The sequence below is a fragment of the Mustelus asterias genome, chromosome 3, assembly GCF_964213995.1.
Source record: "Mustelus asterias chromosome 3, sMusAst1.hap1.1, whole genome shotgun sequence".
NCBI classification, from domain to species: domain Eukaryota; kingdom Metazoa; phylum Chordata; class Chondrichthyes; order Carcharhiniformes; family Triakidae; genus Mustelus; species Mustelus asterias.
Genome location: NC_135803.1, coordinates 43,760,977 through 43,783,505, shown reverse-complemented (window position 1 = coordinate 43,783,505; position 22,529 = coordinate 43,760,977). Strand labels below are relative to the sequence as shown.

The 22,529-nt window shown below is 41.3% G+C and overlaps 1 protein-coding gene across 6 annotated transcripts in view; it reads left to right on the top strand.

Moving 5' to 3' along the window:
* nlgn1 (neuroligin 1) overlaps nt 1-11,159 on the top strand; it is a 491,642-nt gene extending 480,483 nt beyond the window's left edge. For all 6 annotated transcript variants that reach the window (XM_078202246.1, XM_078202243.1, XM_078202247.1 and 3 more), the window contains 2 exons: nt 1,812-2,601; nt 10,334-11,159. In XM_078202246.1, coding sequence (XP_078058372.1) covers nt 1,812-2,601; nt 10,334-11,159 — 1,616 coding nt within the window. The remainder of the gene's footprint in view (nt 1-1,811; nt 2,602-10,333) is intronic.
* The last annotated feature ends 11,370 nt before the right edge of the window (nt 11,160-22,529 follow it).

Below are 22,529 nucleotides of genomic sequence, written 5' to 3'. Positions count from 1 at the left end.
ATCTTCCTTCAATTATCATCTGTCATGCTGGCGCATAGAACCATTCTCACATGGTGCAATAATTTGATTAAAGAGTTGAAGTTGCCTTACTGTCACTTATTTTTCCTAAAGTCTAGTTCACTGTTTCGCGTTTAATATTTTTCTGAAATGGAACTATTTTTTATATTCTATATTTGCACTTGAATTCAAATATTTTGCAATCAATCTAACAAATGTAAATAAGCTATTTTGAGATTGAAAGTCAAAGATAAAAAAAGCAGGGAATTCTGAAATGTTCTCTTCTTTCATGTGTTTAAACTTGGTGGTGGCTCCCAGGACTCAAAATGATTCTCTTGGTTTTCTGTATTTTCTAAGAGAACCTTTGTGGGAAGAAATGTGATATTCTTTAAAGCACGAGGAATTTTCCTCATATTTCAACTCAATCCACAAATATGGGCAGGATTTTACGGCCTCGCTCGAGCGAGACTGGAAATTTCTACCCGAGATCAATGGAGATTTCCGTTGTTGGACCCTCACCCGTTCTGATTCCGTGACGAGCGAGGTGGTAGAGTTCCAGCCTATGTTCTATCATTTGAAATACGTTTTGAGCTAAATAAAATTTCAGTGGAAATCCATCTATTGATGTTTAGGTCTTCCTGTAGAATTGGGTTACCTAGGTGTCATCCTGTGGGGACTTACTGTAACCTTTAAGGGAGAACAATGTGTGAACCTGTTCTGTTGTAGACAAACCAACCAACCAACTTTAAGACCACTTACCTTAGCTCTTAGCTTTACGATATAGCCGTGACCAACCACGGACTGATATAAAATATTATTTCTTTTTATCACTGATTAATCCTAAATATAATGACATATTATATATTTAACACTAGGTTTATCCTAAATGTTATTCATTAAACTTACCAATTTCTTCTTGGCATTAAGTTCTTTATTAGTTGTTGGAGCTGGTTAATATACAGATACATTGAGTCTTTTTCACTCTTCAGTATTTCATCACTATTCATAACTTAAATAGACAACCTTACAACTAATACTAAACACAATAGTTACATACTCTAGAAACCATACTGAACATCCTCTATGTTTGCCACATTAGGTTCTGGACTTGATATTTAATGCAGTAAGTGATTGGCCTTTACCAGTTCTTAATAAACTGATACATAAGCATCCTATATGAAACCCGAAATAGAAACTGAAAATGCTGAACGTACGTCAGCACCTGTAAAGAGAAAGGGACTGTTAGAACAGAATTTTGATGCATATTTAAATAAATTATAAGTTAGAATTGGAAGCTGCATTGCCTGGTGAAACAAAACATTTAACAAATAATAGCTCATGATGGTGAATTCAATTCTTATGAATTAAATTAGAACATATATTTGATAGTGTTGTATCTAGGAGTTCCTGCTGGTCAGTTCCTGGAGTGAGTAACATTGCCACTGGGACTTTGATACATTTGCCAGTTCTAATGTCAGCTGCAGAGTTGATAGAATTCATGAAATATAAAATTAATGCATTAAATAATCCAAAAAGTAGATGAAAAATGAAGAGTGGGGCATTGCGGATAATCTAAAGGAAAGTTTTTTTTTCTTGATGGGCCTAGATTTTAGTTCTAGGATGAGTTAATTTGGACGGTGTATAATTCTGAACCCCTTTTTAATAATTTTACTGAATATTGTTTATGCATAACATTAATTTTGAACCACTTTGATGACCAAGTGCCACCACTAGTTCTCATTAATTTCTAACAGTTACATGTTATAACAAGCTTTGATGACTGTCTTAGTACCCTTTATGATATCTATCCACAGGACTTTTTCAGAGAGCAATAGCACAAAGTGGTACCGCTTTGTCCAGCTGGGCAGTCAGCTATCAGCCAGCAAAGTTCGCAAGGCAGTTGGCCACTAAAGTTGGCTGCACCATGATAGATACCATTGACTTGATAGAATGCTTACGTACTAAACAGTACAAAGAACTTGTTGAACAAGACATCCAGCCTGCAAGATACCATATTGCCTTTGGACCAGTCATTGATGGAGATGTTATACCTGATGACCCTCAAATTCTCATGGAACAGGGTGAATTTCTTAACTATGACATCATGCTGGGAGTGAATCAAGGTGAGGGATATAAATTTGTCGAAAGCATAGTGGACAATGAGGATGGAGTTTCAGCCAGCGATTTTGACTTTGCTGTGTCTAATTTCGTGGATAACCTGTATGGTTATCCTGAAGGCAAGGATGTCCTAAGGGAGACCATCAAATTCATGTACACGGATTGGGCAGATCGACATAATCCAGAAACAAGGAGGAAAACGTTGTTGGCTTTGTTTACTGACCATCAGTGGGTGGCACCCGCAGTAGCTACAGCTGACCTTCACTCAGGCTTTGGTTCACCTACTTTCTTCTATGCCTTTTATCATCACTGCCAGAGTGACATGATGCCAGCTTGGGCTGATGCTTCTCATGGAGATGAAATCCCTTATGTGTTTGGGGTCCCAATGATTGGTGCTACTGAACTATTCCCTTGCAATTTCTCGAAAAACGATGTCATGCTAAGCGCCGTTGTGATGACATACTGGACAAACTTCGCAAAAACAGGGTAAGTAAAGGTAGGCGTGGTAATGGTAATTGAAATCTACAAAATCAAATTGCTCATTCACAAATTTTGATATTGTACTGGAAGTTTTTCTAATCTAGTCTATTGTCACCTTACAATCTTTTGCTCTAATTGTCAATTATTTAAACTAGAGTCCAATGCAGCCATAGTTTGATTTCATTTAGATTAAATTAAATATTTCTGATCTCATTTGCTGGCTGTTGCTGAAATGACCTATTTAACTAAAAGTAACCTGCTAATAGTAAGTTAAAGCCGCATTCCCTACAAGTGCTTCTTAAATATTGCACATAAATATTTTAAAATACTTTTCAGAAAAGTCTTGTTTATTTTCTCTCAAACTGAAATTCCCACCACACTGTTGAATTGACCCTCAGCAATTCCAGAATAAATTAATATACCATGATGAGCAATAACTATATTAGATTTCATAGAATCATAGAATCTCTACAATGCAGAACAAGGCCGTTCGGCTCATTGAGTTGCGCCGACTCTCCGACAGAACATCCTACCCAGGCCTTATCCCCATAATCCCACACATTTCCCATGGATAAAACATCTAACCTGCACACCTTGGGACACTCGGAGGAAATTTAGCATGGCCAATCCATCTAACCTGCACATCTTTGGACTGTGGGAGGAAATCAGAGCACCCAGAGGAAACCCACGCAGACACAGGGAGAATGTGCTGACTCCACATGAACAGTCACCCAAGGCCAAAATTCAACACAGGTCCCTGATGCTGCGAGACAACAGCACTAACCATTGTGCCACCATGCCGCCCTTTGATTGAGATTGGTAAAATCAAGACTTGATGGAGATGTACAGCATATTGAAATTGTAATTGGCAGATTGTGGTATAAGCAGAATACGAAAGCATTAAATTTAACAAGCAAATATTTTATGTCAGTCTATCGAAAGTAGAATGAAGTTGAAATGGGAATTTTTTATCAGACCTCATTAGTTATTTCTTGTGATTGTTTTTTATTCATAGCAAGATAAAATGCAGAAGGATGCCACTTGGTCTATCACACCTGAGCAAGTTCTTTGGTTGAAATATCAAAATAGTTTTACTCCTCTGCATTTCCTCCATAGTCCTGAGTTTCTTCCCTTCAAGTGTATATCTAATTCTCTTTCAAATGTTACTACTGAACCTGCTTCTCCTGTGATTTCTGTGGTCTGTGTATTCCAAACCACAACTCACTATTCTTTAAAAAAATTTCCTCGTGGTGCCTCTGATTCTTTTGCCAATCGCCTTAAATCTGTGTCCTTTGGTTACTTATCATCCTCCAGCGGAGTTATTTTCTCCTTATTTATTCCGTAAAAGCTATTCATGATTTTAGAACACTTCAATGAAATCTCCTTTTAACCTTCTCTGCTCCAAATAGAACAGTCCCAACTTTCACAAAACTGAAGTTCCTCATCCCTGGTATTATTCTTGTAAATCTCTCTGGACCCTCTCCAAGGCCTTTATAACATTCCTAAAATGTGGTAGCAAAATTAAGCACAGTATTCCAGCTAAGGTCTAACCAGTGAGTTCTAAAGGTTTGCTCTAATTTCCTTGCTTCTAAACTGCTCTATTAATAGCACCAAACATCCCACATGATGTTTAACAAATGGTCATGCTACCTTCAAAGATTTGTGTAAATAAACACCCAGGTCCCAATGTTCCTTCACCCCTTTTAAAATTATACCATTTAGTTCATATTGTCTCTATTCATTCTCCCTACTGGAATATATCACTTCACATTTCTCTTTGTTACATTTAATCTGCCGTGTTTTACCCATTTTACTAGTGTATCTATATGCCCCTTGAAGTCTGGTATCCTCTTTGTTGTTTATTAAATTTCCAAGCTTCATATCATCTGCATACTTTTGGAATTGCATCCTATATAGCCAAGTTCAAACCATTAATTCATATCAAATAGAGCAGTTATCTTAAAACCAAGCATGAGGAACATCATTGTATACTTCCTTCCAATCTAAAAAATAACTGTTCACCTCTGTTCTCCTTTCAACCCTTTCCAATTTTACATTGAGATGCCACTGTCCTTTTAATTCCATGAACTTAAATTATCAAATGCCTCTTGAAAATTCACAAACTCCACATTATTCTCTTCAATCCTTATTGTTTCATTAAAAAATAATATTTAACGAGTCTGTACTGACTTTCATTTGTTAGCTCACTGTTTTCCAAGTACCAGTTAATTTTGGCCGGGATTATTGTCTCAAAAAGTTCCCCCAGCACTGATGTTAGGCTTTGACCTGCAGTTGCAGGATATATCTGTTTTCACTTATTTGAACAAGAGTGTAACATTTGCAATCCTCTCATTTTGAGGTGCCAGTCTTCTGGCACAATGCCATTCCTAAGATTGTGGCAAAAACCTCACCAATTTCCATGCTTACTGCCTTGAGTCATCTATGTTGCTTCAAATCTGGACCAAGTGATGTTTCTACTTTGAGACTTTTTTAGCCTCTTTAAGTGCATTCTCTTTATTTTTATTCTATCAAATATCATTACTGGCCCCTCCCTTACTACTATATTGCCAGAATCCTTTTCTCTTGTAAAGATAGATGCAAATTGTATATTTAATACCTGATGCCCTCTGCCTCCACAAGAAGGTCTCTTTTTTGGCCCCTATTCAGCCCCACTATTTCTTTGATTACCTGTTTCTTATTTATTTGATTACAAAAGACTGTTTGTTTCTCCTTAATGTTAGTTTGTAATCTAATCTCATATTCTCTTCCAATTCACTTTTGAAGATCTTTATATTTTCTACATTCTATTTGGTTCTCTGTTGTATCATGGGCCTTACAATTGTCAGAAGCCTCCTTTATCTGTCTCGTTTTAAACTTTAGTCATCCAGGGAGCTCTAGCTGTAGATGCCCTTCCTTGCCCCTGTAATTTGCATCCAAACTATCTTCTCTTTGAAGCCCATCCACCCCTCCTTAACATTTCAATTACTGTTTTGCCTTCCAACTTTTGATTACCACCCACCTTCACTAGATCCTTTCTTAATTCAATGAAGTTGACCCTCTACCAGTTATGTATTTTTATGCTTGATTGTGTCTTGTCCTTTTTCATATTCGAAGTCCAGTGATTTTATGATCACTGTTCCCAAAATGCTCTCTCACTGAAAGATACTCCACCTACTACATTTCCTTTCCCAAAACAAGATCCAGCATTGCTTCCTTCTTCATTGGGCTGGAATCACATATTTCAGGAGTTCCTCCCCTACTCTTGTTCTTTGCACTATTATTATTCCAGTCTATGTGTAGTACACTCACCATGATGAGAGTCAGCACGTAACGCACTACCATCATCTCTTGGTAGACCACTGCCATTTAATGCTCACTTGAGTGATGATTGGCAGTAGGCGGAACTTCCATCTGCCCTCGGAAGGAAGCCCCATCTGTAAGAGCTGTTGGCCAATCTGATTAGCCGACAGCTCCCCAACCTGTGCAGGCACAGCACTGTGGTGGCCAAGAGAGGTACTGCAGTGCTCTACCTCGAACTAAGTCCCAGGACTGTTCTGAAGGTAAGTGTTGGTGTCCCAGGGTCAGGTGTTCCCAGCGTTGGTGGGTAGACCAGGGAGGGAGGCAGGGCCAGAGCTCCAAGGTCATGGAGGAGAATACGGCCCCAAATCTGAAGAGGCCTTCAGATTGAGGTGCTCCACCTCTTTCCCACCATAGATGGAGAAAAGTTCATTTCCCACCCTACTCACACCCACTCGCACTGACCTGAAAATTGAGGCTGGGTGGGAAAACAACTTTAAGTGGCCACGTAAAAGATTGCAAAGATGATTCTGGATAGGAGCGAAAGTAGCAGGGTCGTTGTACTGGGGGACTTTAACTTTACAAATATTGACTGGAAAAGCTATAGTTCGAGTACTTTGGAGGGGGCGGTTTTTGTCCAATGCGTGCAGGAAGGCTTCCTGACACAGTATGTAGATAGACCAACAAGAGGCGAGGCCACATTGGATTTGGTACTGGGTAATGAACCAGGCCAGGTGTTAGATTTGGAGGTAGGTGAGCACTTTGGTGACAGTGACCACAATTCGATTACGTTTACCTTAGCTATGGAAAAGGATAGGTATATACTAAAGGGCAAGAGTTATAGCTGGGGGAAAGGAAATTATGATGCGATTAGGCGAGATTTAGCTGGCATAGGTTGGGGAAGGAAACTGCAGGGGATGGGCACAATTGAAATGTGGAACTTGTTCAAGGAACAGCTACTACGCATCCTTGATAAATATGTACCTGTCAGGCAGGGAGGAAGCAAACCTGTGAGGGAACCGTGGTTTACTAAGGAGGTTGAATCTCTTGTGAAGAGGAAGAAGGAGACTTATGTAAAGATGAGACGTGAAGGCTCAGTTAGGGAGCTTGAAAGTTACAAGTTAGCCAGGAAGGACCTAAAGAAAGAGTTAAGAAGAGCCAGGAGGGGACATGAGAAGTCTTTGGCAGGTAGGATCAAGGAAAACCCTAAAGCTTTCTATAGGTATGTCAGGGGTAAAAGAATGACTAGGGTAAGATTAGGGCCAGTCAAGGACAGGAGTGGGAAGTTGTGCGTGGAGTCTGAAGAGATAGGAGAGGCACTAAATGAATATTTTTCGTCAGTATTCACATTGGAGAGGGACAGTGTCAAGGGGAGTACTGAGATGCAGGCTGTTGGACTGGATGGGATTGAGGTTCATAGGGAGGAGGTGTTAGCAATTCTGGAAAGGGTAAAAATAGATAAGTCTGCTGGGCTGGATGGGATTTATCCTTGGATCCTCTGGGAGGCTAGAGAGGAGATTGCAGAGCCTTTGGCTTTGATCTTTGGGTCGTCATTGTCTACTGGAACTGTGCCAGAAGACTGGAGGATAGCAAATGTTGTCCCCTTGTTCAAAAAGGGGAGTAGGGACAACCCTGGTAATTATAGACCGGTGAGTCTTACTTCTGTTGTGGGCAAAGTATGGGAAAGGATTATAAGAGATAGGATTTATAATCACCTGGAAAGGAATAATTTGATTAGGGATAGTCAGCACGGTTTTGTGAAGGGTAGGTCGTGCCTCACAAACCTTATTGAGTTCTTTGAGAAGGTGACCAAAGAGGTGGATGAGGGTAAAGCGGTTGATGTGGTGTATATGGATTTCAGCAAAGCGTTTGATAAGGTTCCCCATGGTAAGCTTTTGCAGAAAATACGGACACATGGGATTGAGGGTGATTTAGTGGTTGGATCAGGAATTGGCGAGCTGTAAGAAAACAGAGGGTGGTGGTTGATGGGAAATATTCATCCTGGAGTTCAGTTACTAGTGGTGTACCACAAGGATCTGTTTTAGGGCAACTGCTGTTTGTCATTTTTATTAATGACCTGGATGAGGGCATAGAAGGATGGGTTAGTAAATTTGCGGATGACACTAAAGTCGGTGGAGTTGTAGACAGTGCGGAGGGAAGTGGCAGGTTACAGAGGGACATAGATAAGTTGCAGAGATGGGCTGAGAGGTGGCAAATGGAGTTTAATGCGGAAAAGTGCGAAGTGATTCACTTTGGAAGGAGTAACAAGAATACAGAGTACTGGGCTAATGGTAAGATACTTGGTAGTGTGGATGAACAAAGGGATCTGGGTGTCCATGTGCATAGATCCCTGAAAGTTGGCACCCAGGTTAATAGGATTGTTAAGAAGGCGTACGGAGTGTTAGCTTTTATTGGTAGAGGGATTGAGTTTCGGAGCCAGGAGGTCATGTTGCAACTGCACTTGGAGTATTGCATACAGTTCTGATCGCCGCATTATAGGAAGGATGTGGAAGTGTTGGAAAGGGCGCAGAGGAGATTTACCAGGATGTTGCCTGGTATGGTGGGAAAATCGTATGAGGAAAGGCTGAGGGGCTTGAGGTTGTTTTCGTTAGAGAGAAGACGGTTAAGAGGTGACTTAATAGAGGCTTACAAGATGATCAGAGGATTAGATAGGGTGGATAGTGAGAGCCTTTTTCCTCGGATGGTGATGGCTAACACGAGGGGACATAGCTTTAAATTGAGGGGTGAGAGATATGGGGCAGATGTTAGAGGTAGGTTCTTTACTCAGAGAGTAGTAAGGGCGTGGAATGCCCTGCCTGCAGCGGTAGTGGACTCGTCAACATTAAGAGCATTCAAATGGTTATTGGATAAGCATATGGATGATATTGGAATGGTGTAGATTAGATGAGCTTTAGATTGTTTTCACTGGTCGGCGCAACATCGAGGGCCGAAGGGCCTGTACTGCGCTGTAATGTTCTATGTTCTATGAAGGGTTTAGAGAATGAAAGGATGGTTTCTCGCCCAAGGCCCTGCCCACACAACCATGAAATTGTATCTGGGGTGGGGCAGATGGGATCCTGAGGGAATCCTGTCTGTAATTTTACTCCCCCCTGCCTCAGAACCCACTTTGGGGAACATAAAATTCTCCCTATGTTAGGATAATTGTAGTTCCATTGTCGGTACTCTGTATTTCTTGCACCTTTCTATAAGTTGGCTGGTTAGTGATGCAGAGCGATGCCAACAGTGCCCGTACCAGCTGAGGTTATTCATGAAGGCTCTGCCTTCTCAGCCTTGCCTGTCACCTAAGGTGTGGTGATCTTCAGGTTAAATCACAACCAGTCAGTTCTCCCCCTCAAAGGGAAGAGCAGCTGAAGGTCATCTGGAACAATGGTGACTTTATCCTTATAGGTTGGCTGCAAATTTTCTCCTCTATCTCCTTTTCACTATTTGGTGGTCCATAGAGTGGGATTTTCCAACTCTTCATGCCGGGGGATCTTCTGGCCCCACTGAAGGCAACCCCCTTCACATTCACAGGACAATGAAAGTTCCCCGGTGCTGCAGCCAGTGAGCAACGTAAATGACCATTGATTCCAGCAATATCAGAAGATCCAGCCGGTCGCCAATGGTGAGCTGTCTTGGCCGTGAGAAACCCACTACGGAGAATGGGGGAAGGAGCAGCTGGAAAATCCTGGCCACTGTGTCATTACTCCTCTATTGTTTCTTAATTGAAATCAAATAGACTCTGTCCTTGGTCCTTCAACTCCATCATCCTTCTCCAGTGCTATAGTAATATCTTTCATCAATATCTATCACTTGCCCCTCTTCCACACACCCACCTCCCCCGCCCTCCACACTGCCCATCTTCCATCTTTTTATTGCTTCTGTATTTTTCCTGAATACCCTGGGGCCAGTAACATTCTTAATCCTTCCTTCTTTCAGCCAAGTCTCTGTTTTTTCCATCATATTATATTCTCAGGTGACAAGTTGTGCTTGCAGCTCACCAATCGTATTTACCATGCTGTGTAGATTAACAATAACAAACTCCAATCCTATCTTAGATTGCCTTGCAGTTGCCCCTGTCTGACCCCCTTCTAAAAATTATATAAATATTCTAGCTTTAAATATTGAACCATGTTTGGATTTGTGGATTGATTAAATATAAACCAAATAATTTCCAAAGAGGGCAACATTTGTGTCATACTTAAAATTCACCTTCAGGTAATGAGGGTTTGTATTGCAGAGTTAAATTCATTTTTGTTTTATTACTTATAGCACAAGAATAATTGCTTTAAAGACGAGGCTGCAGCATTTATTGCCAAGTCCATACAGAAATGTTTATTATATAAAACTTACAATGGGATGGGCCTGAGGAAAATAGTTGTTTCTTTTTAAATTATGTGATTTCTTCATAATCCATAAATTCCAAATTTATCCCCTCCAGTGATCCAAATCAGCCTGTTCCTCAGGATACTAAATTTATCCACACCAAGCCGAACCGTTTTGAAGAGGTTGCCTGGTCAAGATATTCTCAGAAAGATCAGCTCTACCTTCACATTGGACTGAAACCACGTGTTAAAGAGCACTACAGAGCTAATAAAGTCAACTTATGGTTGGAGTTGGTTCCTCACCTACATAGTCTGAATGATATTTCCCAGTATACTTCTACAACAACAAAAGTCCCTTCTGAAATTACTCATAGACCATCAAAGAAGTGGTCTGTTACCACCAAACGTCCTGTGACTTCAGTCTTTCCTACTGTCAAACAGGATGACCAGAAGCATTCAGCAGGTCCTTTCTTGGTTGATCAAAGGGACTACTCAACAGAGTTAAGTGTTACTATTGCTGTTGGAGCCTCCTTGTTGTTTTTGAACATCCTTGCCTTTGCAGCATTGTATTATAAGAAGGATAAGAGAAGGCATGATGTGCATAGAAGATGCAGCCCTCAGCGTAATACCACCAATGACCTGACCCATGCACAAGAAGAAGAGATTATGTCCCTGCAGATGAAGCACACTGATCTTGATCATGAATGTGATTCTATCCATCCACATGAGGTTGTTCTGCGGACAGCCTGTCCTCCGGATTATACGTTAGCAATGAGGCGATCTCCAGATGACATACCTTTAATGACCCCCAACACCATTACAATGATTCCAAATACCATACCTGGAATGCAGCCTCTCCACACATTCAACACATTTACTGGAGGACAAAACAACACCCTTCCACATCCTCACCCCCATTCACATTCAACAACCAGGGTATAGCCAGGCAAAGATTTTAAGAAAACGAGAAATCAAAGAGGTGTGAGATTGCTAGTGAAGATCATATTTAAATTGGTGTTCATGGTGCATGACCATTACTAAATAACAAGAGAAAACAATCTGTTGGTAATTGTATCCAATACTATTGGGTATATTCCTGAGAGACAAAGTAAGTTTTGATCCATCAGATCAATTTAAAAAGAAATTCTCATAGATGGCAATCTTTCACAATTCTGTTGGAAATGGAAAAGTATTTTTCTCTGAAGATTTGGAACTCTGTGTTCTGCTTTGGTGCCAAAAGCAATGTTGTACCATTAGGCATGAAATGAAGAAGGATTAACAAACAAACTTTGAAGACTACACAAATGCACAAAGGAGAGATTCATAAGATGACACAAATTCTGTTTATTTTATTTTTGGAACAGTGCCATTGTACAAATTTACATATGAAATGTACATGAAGTACATGATATTAAGTTCTGGGTAGAGTATTCATGCACAAGGATATGACTGCTCTCTATCAGTAAGACAGAAGAATAAACCAATTACTGCCATGAACAGCTTTTTGCAAAGTGCTATAACACAATTTTGGCAAACGTGGGAACAGGACATTTTTAGCACGATACGCATGATTATTTATCTGCTTGGCGACTGTGCTGCTCAATAAGCTGTGATAAGAACATACTTTGCAACCCCATTCAAATTCTTATTAAAAAAAAAAGTACTTCCTTCATCGAATGGCACAAACTGAGGAAGAGTTTGATGCAAATCCAATACAATAAGTTCTTAGTAGTTTCAATTAAAAAGATCAAAGAAAGTAGTTTTGTATAAATGTGTGCTAGAATAATTGTAAAGTGAACACTCACGATCATAAATTCTAGAAAAGGGAACTTTCAATGTTGTAATTTTTCTTCATCAAATTCCTTTCCTTTTCTAGCTTTATTTGGTGCCAATTTATCAAACAGATCATGCAGTAAGGGAAGTCTTGTTTTCTGTAATTTATCTATAGATATTTTTGAAGTGGTTGACAGGAATATGCTTGCCCTATAGGTTTGTGCAGAGGCTAATGAGAAACCAGACACTATGCCGATATAAATGGAAGTTCTAGTAAAGGTTGATTCAGAATAAGTTTTATTAATGGACAACTTGATTGGATTTTACAAGACTGTGAATGCAGTCAGAGGGACATTTGTCTTTCTAATAATTCAGAACTATGAAGGTGAGGTCAGTCATCCTGTACTAATATTGACATATGAAATGTGGAAAAATGGCAGAAAATTATTATTGTTAATCATTCTTGTTTCTATTAGTTATGTGAATTGAAAGTTTACAACTTGCTCAATATAATGTTACCATGTAGCATTGATTGGATGTAATGCCACTGCCACTTTTTAAGAGGTTATTAATGTTGCCAGAAGTACTTTTGCCAAATTATTTTTATTTTTCTTTGGTTTGAATGGCTTACAACATTTGTTTAATTTGTTGTGCATGCCTAAAAACCCACTAATTTAACTAAAAACATGTTACAGCAAAAATAATCTTTTGCCCCTTTTCAAATATTAACTGCGAGTATATCTGTCTTTCAGTCATTTAGGTACTTCTTCTGAACATCTCCTCCACACTTACAATCAGTATGTAATAGGTTGTATGTGGTTCACTACAATGCACATAAAAGTCAAAGACACCAATTAAAATCAATAATTCAGTGCTGCATACATATTTGCTGTTCATTTAAAATATTTTCCCATAACTGCAAGAATCAAAACTGATTTAGAATTGTTTTTCTGACAAAAGTTTATCATGAATAGTCTGAAAAATAACTAATTGGAAGAAACACTGTCAAAATCCTTTGGGATTTGTGAGACAATTTGTAAGAAGGGGTAATACTCATAATTACTTGATTCAATCTTAAAAATTAAAAGAAAGTTTTTGAGTTTTATAGTTTCTCTGGATTTTTAGCACAGTTAATTAACTCTCATATAATAGGTTGTGATATGAAAAGCAGTGGTTTAATTGTTATCATCTATTGTCAAAAAAGGTGACCTTGGACATTTTTTGCAGAAGTTTCCTTTTGCTAACAACATGCTTTGGTATTCTGGAACTCATTTAAAATTAGGAGGCAGAAATTTCTGTCTTCAGTAATATTGTTTAGTTGATATATATTATATATATAATATATATAAATAACAAAATATGGTGTGCGTCTGTAAACTGATTACCTTGAATCCGCTGTAATTTTATAGCATATGTTTTTCTTGTGTTTAACATCAAAAAGGTGGAACACAAAAACTACTTGATCATGGAAACTCTAATTACCCGATAGCAAATAACATTTTCAAAACTATTTTGTTCAAAGAAAGCTTGCTCTGAGGTTCTGTGTGGAAAAAAAACTAAATATTTTGTAAATATTAGAAGATGAGCCCTCTGCTCCGACAGCCATCAGTGATGTTATCTGTAAAATGTATGTAGAACGTTTAAAGATGTTCATAGTTGAGGGCATGCAGTATAGCACCAGCTGAAATTCCCTTTACTTTCAGTGCAAACGTGCTATTTATGAAATCATACAATGGTGAAAGCTCTTGCGAGAAGGTTTAGTCTGAATGAATACTGACACCTTATGAAACTTTTTCCTGCAATATTATGATTTCATCATTTGCATTGATTTGGAAAATGTTTTTTTTGCATTTAAATTACAAAGTGTTACCATAAATTCAGACTGAACTTATGACATATTGCAGCTTTAATTGTTGTAAGAAGACGGTACTGAGATTTGTTGTGTGTATTTCACATAAATATTGTGACACAACTAGGAAAATTAAAATAATAAGACCGTCAAAAGTACCCTGACACTTCTTTGTCGCTTGTAAATTGTTTCTCCTGTGCTGTTTGTTTGAGGCAATTTGGCTTTCTCATTTTCCAGTGATAAGTTGTATTTGAATACTGCTACTTAATGTAAGTGGCATTAGATAATTTGAGTGAGTGGTTCTTCTTGTGGAACATTTGCCAAAAATGTTTGATAATTAACATGCACAAAAATTATTTGTTATGGATCTTTTCACAGCCAGAGTTCACAGTATAATGCACAGCCTGTAAGTATTTGGCATAACACATCCAATGATTTTGTCATTTGTACTTATCAAACATTTCCCTGCCACTTGGCACGAGCAGGTGCAACCATTTCATTTTACTTGTAAAGGCTTGATAGCCTCAAGTGACTATATAAACTGTGTTTAAACATCCACGACTTTCAAGATTCTTTTTAATATCATTAATAAATACGGTCATATTTTTTAACTTGTCCATGCTGTTCCTCATTCTTCATTAGTCACTTGCCACATTGTGACTGGGATTCCTGTTTTGCCATGGACACTTAATATACGCTAACATTGTTTCCAGGAATGTTTTTACATTAAAATGTCTTAATTTTCCACCTGGAATGTAATATATTTGTCCAATCTTCTCTCTGCCTCTCACAAAGATAGTGGCTTATGCTGGAGTATTGCTCAACAGCTGACCACAGCCTTCTGGTATTTTGCCAAAGTGGGAGGTTGTCACTTGCAACTTCAGACACAGCAAGTTTCAGCAGTGTGTAACATTAGGATACATCACAATTGAGCCTATTCCTGTTGTCATCCCCATGTACACGCACATTTGCCTGGAGTCACTGGATAGCTATCAAGAACAAGAACCGTAGTTAATTTTGCAACACTCCAACTCCCAACCCAGCTTAGACCATAGATCGGAACTACACACTTCCTAGTCTGAATGGTTGACCACTATACATTGTACCAGTGATCCATTATAGGAACCCAAGATATGACAGATGGTTATTATTTTAGAGTTGTTATTTTACTGGAATTGTAGAGTGTGGACAGTGCTCACTGACATCCACAGCTGGATTTGAATTCTTCCCAGACTGGCATGATCAAATGCTTTCTCTCTCTCTCTCTCCCCCACATGTTAAAGTGGAATTAGCTTGGGCAGTCTCAACTTATTTGCTTTTGGGCATTGGCCTTTGGGCTAACTGTCAATATTACTCAGATAATATATTGAGTATCAATGTTGGAGGAATGGAAGATAAAATACACAGGAATGGTCTTCTGAGTGAGTTTAAAATGCATTGTTAGAACAATATAGCAGAAATTCTATTCAATATCTAACTTCCAACTTTGGTGAGGGCATAAGATGGGCAGTATCAAATTTGTCATCCGTTCTATACCTCGCCTGATTTTCTTTTACATTCAATTTGATTCAAGTTCTTCCCATTGTAGCTCTGATCTGGAACCTATACTGACACTGGATCCAAACATTAGGTAGGAAATGCAAAAAATATCTCAATCCAGAATCAACATGACTCTTTAAGAGCACATTATAAACCTGAAAAATTTTTACAAAAAAAATGTTATTGTGTAGCCAGTGGTCCTACATGTTGATGTCTTTGCTAATGCTGCCAAGCCTGATGATCAGTGCAGTTTAAAACTCTGTACCGTATTATACTGTCAGTTTACAGTGTTTATATCTGTATATAGTTTTATTATTGTACAAATAAAATTTCTAAAAACAATAATTTGAAGCTTCTCTCTTTGATTGATACAATTATGCACCAATAAATGGCATGCTTGCCTTCATCGGCCGGGACATTGAGTTTTAAAAATTGGCAAGTCATGTTGCAGCTTAGTTAGGCCACACTTGGAATATAGTCTCCAATTCTGGTCGCCACACTACCAGAAGGATATGGAGGCTTTAGCGAGGGTACAGAAAAGATTTACCAGGACATTGCCTGGTATGGAGGGCATAAGCTATGAGGAAAGGTTGGAGAAACTTGGTTTGTTCTCACTGGAACGACGGAGGTTGAGGGGCAACCTGATAGAAGTCTACAAGATTGAGGGGCATGGACAGAGTGGATAGTCAGAAGCTTTTTCCCAGGGAGGAAGAGTTAATTACTAGGGGCATAGGTTTAAGATGTGAGGGGCAAGGTTTAAAGGAGATGTACGCGGCAAGTTTTGTGTTGGGTGCCTGGAACCCGCTGCCAGGGGAGGTTGTGGAAGCAGATACCATAGTGACTTTTAAGGGACATCTTGACAAATACATGAATAGGATCGGAATAGAAGGATATGGTCCCGGGAAGGGTAGGGGGTTTTGGTTCAGTCGGGCAGCATGGTCGATGCAGGCTTGGAGGGCCGAAGGGCCTGTTCCTGTGCTGTAATTTTCTTTGCTCTGATAAAAGATTTTTATTAGATATTAACTATAATCTTTCATGGCAAACCTTTACATTACTGGTTACTTTATTAAAACAAGGCGCATACTTGTGTTATACTGAGGACATGATGTTAGATTGAGCTTTCATGTGGTCTTAATTCCTAATTACAGTGCAGGTGAATTCCCTTGTTACAGTCCAACAATGAGTCTTTATTTATGAAATGTTTAACCTACACAAACAGTCTAAGGTGCTTCATGGAGTTGTAAAGAAAACATGGATGCTGAGCCAACAAAGAAAAGATTAGGAAGGGCGGCCAAAATCTGATCAAAGACGTTGGTTTAAAAAAGATCTAAAGGAAAGTGAGAGAAGTAGAAAAGCAGAGTGTCTTTGAGGCCCAGATGTGTCCCCAGATCATGGAGTCTGAGCAGATGAAAACAGCTGTGAGTCAGAAGAATAGAAAGTTCAGAGGAAGGGCAAGTAGAATTGGAGCAGACGACAATGATGGGGTGTTGTGCAGACATGGAGAGATTTAAATGTAACACAAAGATTTTGAGATCTTCAGCTAATGTAAGTCAGTAAGGACATGGGTGATGGTTGTGTACCATTTAAAAAATGCACTGTAGCAACTTGCCAAGGCTTCTTGCACAGCACCTTCCAAACCCATGACTTGTACCAACTAGAAGGACTCGGGTAGTAGATGCCTAGGAAAGCTACAAGCTGCAGGCTCCCCATCGAGCCACACACCATTCTGGCTTGGAGCTATATCTCAATTTCTTCAAAGGCCCAAGATCTTCCGGCCTCCGGATCATCGGAGGCCAGGTGTATGGCCAAGATGCACATCAGAACTCTGCAGAAGTTTCAATACATTGATTCCTTGGGAATTTCCTAGGAAGTTTGCACTTCCAATGGGCACTCTCAAGGAGCCTCCCAAAAAATGTCCCCAATTCTTGTTAGAGTCAGAGGCCTCAGACAGTTCTGGCTTACTTACCTGGAGAGTTACCCAGGAAACATGAGACAGAAAAATCCTAGTCTAACTGCTGGGTAACTGTACAACTGACCCCCAAATATCACTTACACTGATTTCCACTCCCCCAACTCCTCGACCCCCTGATAACCCCCTGCTGATCTTGCAACTTCCCCACCCACCCACCCACCCACTCAGCTGCCACCCTACCTACCCCCCTAACCAGATGCCACCCTATCTAATTGCTACCCTACTCACCACCACCTTCTCAGGGACAGTTGGGGATGAGCAGCAAATGCTGACCTTGCTAGTGATGTTCATGTTCCTAGAAAGAATGTTCCAACTCTTTTGTACAATTCACGTATCTAGTCGTTCATCTCATTGATGTTTGTTGGACTACATTTTACATAATTTGGCCATTGTGTGTACCTATATTACACCCCACCAGCCTTCACATTCAATGGATCATCCCCCATTTCCACCCCTCCAGCATGATCCCACCACCAAACACATCTTTCCCTTCCCTTCTCTCTCACCATTCTGAAAGGATGGTTCCCTCTGTGGCACTTTGGTCCACTCTTCAATCACCTCCAAAACCAACACCCCTTCCAGCAGCACCTCTTCCAGCAGTACCTCTTCCAGCAGTACCCCTTCCAGCAGTACCCCTTCCAGCAGTACCTCTTCCAGCAGTACCCCTTCCAGCAGTACCCCTTCCAGCAGTACCCCTTCCAGCAGTATCCCTTCCAGCAGTATCTCTTCCAGCAGTACCCCTTCCAGCAGTACCCCTTCCAGCAGTACCTCTTCCAGCGGTATCCCTTCCAGTACAAAGAACAAAGAACAATACAGCACAGGAACAGGCCCTTCTGCCCTCCAAGCCCGCGCCGCTCCCCGGTCCAGGATTGAATCCTGAATCCAGGATCCCCGCCCAATTTTCCAGCCTTTCTACATACCAATATTCTATCCACCGAGCTGTCCCTCACAGCTACGATGCTTTGTTCATCACAACCTATTAACTCACCCCCACCCCTCCATTCCAGACCATGTGATCTCCAGGGAGAGGCGAAAACCCAGAGTGAAAACCCCAGGGCCAATATGGGGAAAAAAAAAATCTGGGAAATTCCTCTCCGACCCCCTGTGGCGATCGAAACGAGTCCAGGAGATCACACTGGCCCTGATCAGAAAATGCTTCCCAACCCTATTCATTTCCACTTCTGCTTTACGAACACCATCTGAATTCCCTGCCCCCGAGACAGGTTCCCAACTATCCGCAGTCTCGCTCTGTACTGGCACCAGCAAGATGATCATAGAATGAAGCCTTGAAACGAGAAACAAAGAACAATTAGCCCGCGCCGCTCCCTGGTCCAAACTAGACCACTCTTTTGTATCCCTCCATTCCCACTCCGTTCATATAGCTGTCTAGATAAGTCTTAAACGTTCCCAGTGTGTCCGCCTCCACCACCTTGCCCGGCAACACATTCCAGGCCCCCACGACCCTCTGTGTAAAATATGTCCTTCTGATATCTGTGTTAAACCTCCCCCCCTTCACCTTGAACCTATGACCCCTCGTGAACGTCACCACCGACCCGGGGAAAAGCTTCCCACCGTTCACCCTATCTATGCCTTTCATAATTTTATACACCTCTATTAAGTCTCCCCTCATCCTCCGTCTTTCCAAGGAGAACAACCCCAGTTTCCCCAATCTCTCCTCATAACCAAGCCCCTCCATACCAGGCAACATCCTGGTAAACCTCCTCTGTACTCTCTCCAAAGTAGTACCTCTTCCAGCAGTACCCCTTCCAGTAGTACCTCTTCCAGCAGTACCCCTTCCAGCAGTACCTCTTCCAGCAGTACCCCTTCCAGCAGTACCCCTTCCAGCAGTACCTCTTCCAGCAGTACCCCTTCCAGTAGTACCTCTTCCAGCAGTACCCCTTCCAGCAGTACCTCTTCCAGCAGTACCCCTTCCAGCAGTACCCCTTCCAGCAGTACCTCTTCCAGCAGTACCCCTTCCAGCAGTACCTCTTCCAGCAGTACCTCTTCCAGTAGTACCCCTTCCAGTAGTACCCTTTCCAGTAGTACCTCTTCCAGCAGTTCCTCTTCCAGTACTACCCCTTCCATGCAAACCCAGCAGATGAAACTGTGATTTACTTGTACTTTCAATTCAGTCGACTATATTTGCTGCTCGCAATGTGGTCTTCTCTACACTGGAGACACTGAATGCAGACTGAACGGGCATTTTGCAAAACACCTCCATTCATGACCCCGAACTTCCAGTCACCTGGAATTTTATTTCTGCACCTTGTTCCCACTCTGACCTTTCTGTCCTCAGCCTCTTGCAATTTAGGAAGGCAGTGGCCCAGTGGTATTATAACTAGACTATTAATCCAGGGACTCAGCTAATGTTCTGGAGACCTGGGTTCATATCCCGCCATGGCAGATGGTGGAATTTGAATTTAATTAAAACAATCTGGAATAAAGAATCATAAAACCATTGTCGATTGTCGGAAAAACCCATTTGGTTCACTAATGTCCTTTAGGGAAGGAAATCTGCCATCCTTACCTGGTCTGGCCTGCATGTGACTCCAGAGTAAGGAGTCTCACAACACCAGGTTAAAGTCCAACAGGTTTATTTGGTAGCAAAAGCCATTAGCTTTTGGAGCGCTGCTCCTTCATCAGGTGAGTGGGAGTTCTATTCACAAACATTGTGACTCCAGAGCCATAGCAATGTGGTTGACTCTCAACTGCCCTCGGGCAACTAGGATGGGCAATAAATGCTGGCCAGCCAGCATGTCCCACGAATGAATAAAAAGAAAAACGTTCCAACAAAGCTGATTGCAAGCTTGAGGAACAGCATCCCATTTTTCAACTGGGAACTTTACATTCCACTGGACTCAACATTGGCTGGAATTTTCTTGGTAGCAAAAGCCACAAGCTTTCGGAGCCTTAAGCTCCTTCTTCAGGTGAGTGGGAATTCTGTTCACAAAAAGGGCATATAAAGACACAAACTCAATTTACAGAATAATGGTTGGAATGCGAACACTTACAGTTAATCAAGTCTTAAAGGTACAAACAATGTGAGTGGAGAGAGCATTAAGACAGGTTAAAGAGATGTGTATTGTCTCCAGACAGGACAGCCAGTGAGACTCTGCAAGTCCAGGCAAGCTGTGGGGATTACAGATAGTGTGACATGAACCCAAGATCCCGGTTGAGGCCGTCCTCATGTGTACGGAACTTGGCTATCAGTTTCTGCTCAGCGACTCTGCGTCGTCGTGTGTCATGAAGGCCGCCTTGCAGGCGCTGCGACAACGGATGAATGAACACCGCTCGACAATCACCAGGCAAGACTGTTCTCTTCCTGTTGGGGAACACTTCAGCGGTCACAGGCATTCGGCCTCTGATATTCGGGTAAGCGTTCTCCAAGGCGGCCTTCACGACACACGACGGCGCAGAGTCGCTGAGTAGAAACTGATAGCCAAGTTCCGCACACCGGGATATTGGGTTCATGTCACACTATCTGTAATCCCCACAGCTTGCCTGGACTTGCAGAGTCTCACTGGCTGTCCTGTCTGGAGACAATACATATCTCTTTAACCTGTCTTAATGCTCTCTCCATTCACATTGTACCTTTAGACTTGATTAGCTGTAAATATTCGCATTCCAACCATTATTCTGTAAATTGAGTTTGTGTCTTTATATGCCCTGTTTGTGAACAGAATTCCCACTCACCTGAAGAAGGAGCTTAAGGCTCCGAAAGCTTGTGGCTTTTGCTACCAAATAAACCTGTTGGACTTTAACCTGGTGTTGTTAAACTTCTTACTGTGTTTACCCCAGTCCAACGCCGGCATCTCCACATCATGGAATTTTCTTGCCATTCATGCAGCGGGATTCTCTGGTCCCGTTGCAGTGAACGGTTATCTGGTTGAGCGCCAAATTCTTCATCCTGACTTGCAGCAGTGGCAGGGCGTGAAGGGCCGGAAAATTCTGGCCATTGTATTCAATAATTTCAGACCATAATCTCTTCCCCATTTTGTTTGTGTTTCGTTGCTGGCTTTGTATATTTACTCTTTTTTCTCTCTCAGTCCGTTACTTTGTGTCTGGCCAGTTGCTTTACCTGCCATTCATACCTCACCGATGCACATTTTTTTGTTTTGTTGCTTGCTCCATTATCATTCCTTTGCCCTTGCACCATTGACTCTCTTTTACGCTTCACCTTATCACAGACCATAACTTTGTTCTTCTTCCCACCTTCCTCCTTTGTCTTACTCAAAACTACTAAATTTCTAACTTTTCCCTATTCTGATGGAAGGCCACAGACCTGAAACATCGACTGGGATTTTACCATTTCATCACACTGAGGCACAATTTGGCAAGCCACACATAGACACCATGTGTGATTTCAGAACAAGCAATTAAGGGTTAATTCATGAATTTGAGGAGTCAATGGAGTTTAAAAGTTTATTTACTTATTGTCACAAGTAGGCTTACATTAACACTGCAATGAAGTTACTGTGAAAATCCCCCGTTGCCACACTCCAGCATCTGTTCGGGTACACTGAGGGAGAATGTAGCATGGCCAATGCACCTAACCAGCACATCCTATGGACTGTGGGAGGAAACTGGAGCACCCGGAGAAAACACACACAGACATTGGGAGAACATGCAGACTCCACACAGTGATCCCAACCAGGAATCGCACCCGGGTCCTTGGCGCTGTGAGGCAGCAGTGCTAACCACTGTGCCACCGTGCCATGTATTATCAACAATGGTTGATTATACAGGCTCCTCCAAATTTCCTGATAAACAGGTGGCGGCTGAAGCCTCAGCAGCTTTTAAATGGCAGCAACTGGGCTTCAGCTGTTTGTTTTGCCGCACCGGGCAGCCTGGACATATGGACAGGTACAGCAGCAATCTCCTGGCCACCTGCGAAGGCAGTCTCAGGGTGAGGAAGCAGCAGAAGGCTGCAGAGGAGACTGCAAGCAGTCATCAGCATGTGACAAAGATACCCTTTGGCCAGGGTATACAGACAAAGGATGTTGAAGCAGCAGCGTCAACAAATACCGCATCTATCAAGAGAAGCCTTGACTGACCTGTCTGCAATGATGGCAGAAGATATAAGCTCTGGTTGAATTGATGGTCATTGAATGTTAGAAGCCCACAAGATCAGTGTGGCCCTAAAATTCTATTGTACACATTGGCTCAAAGAAGAACAGGA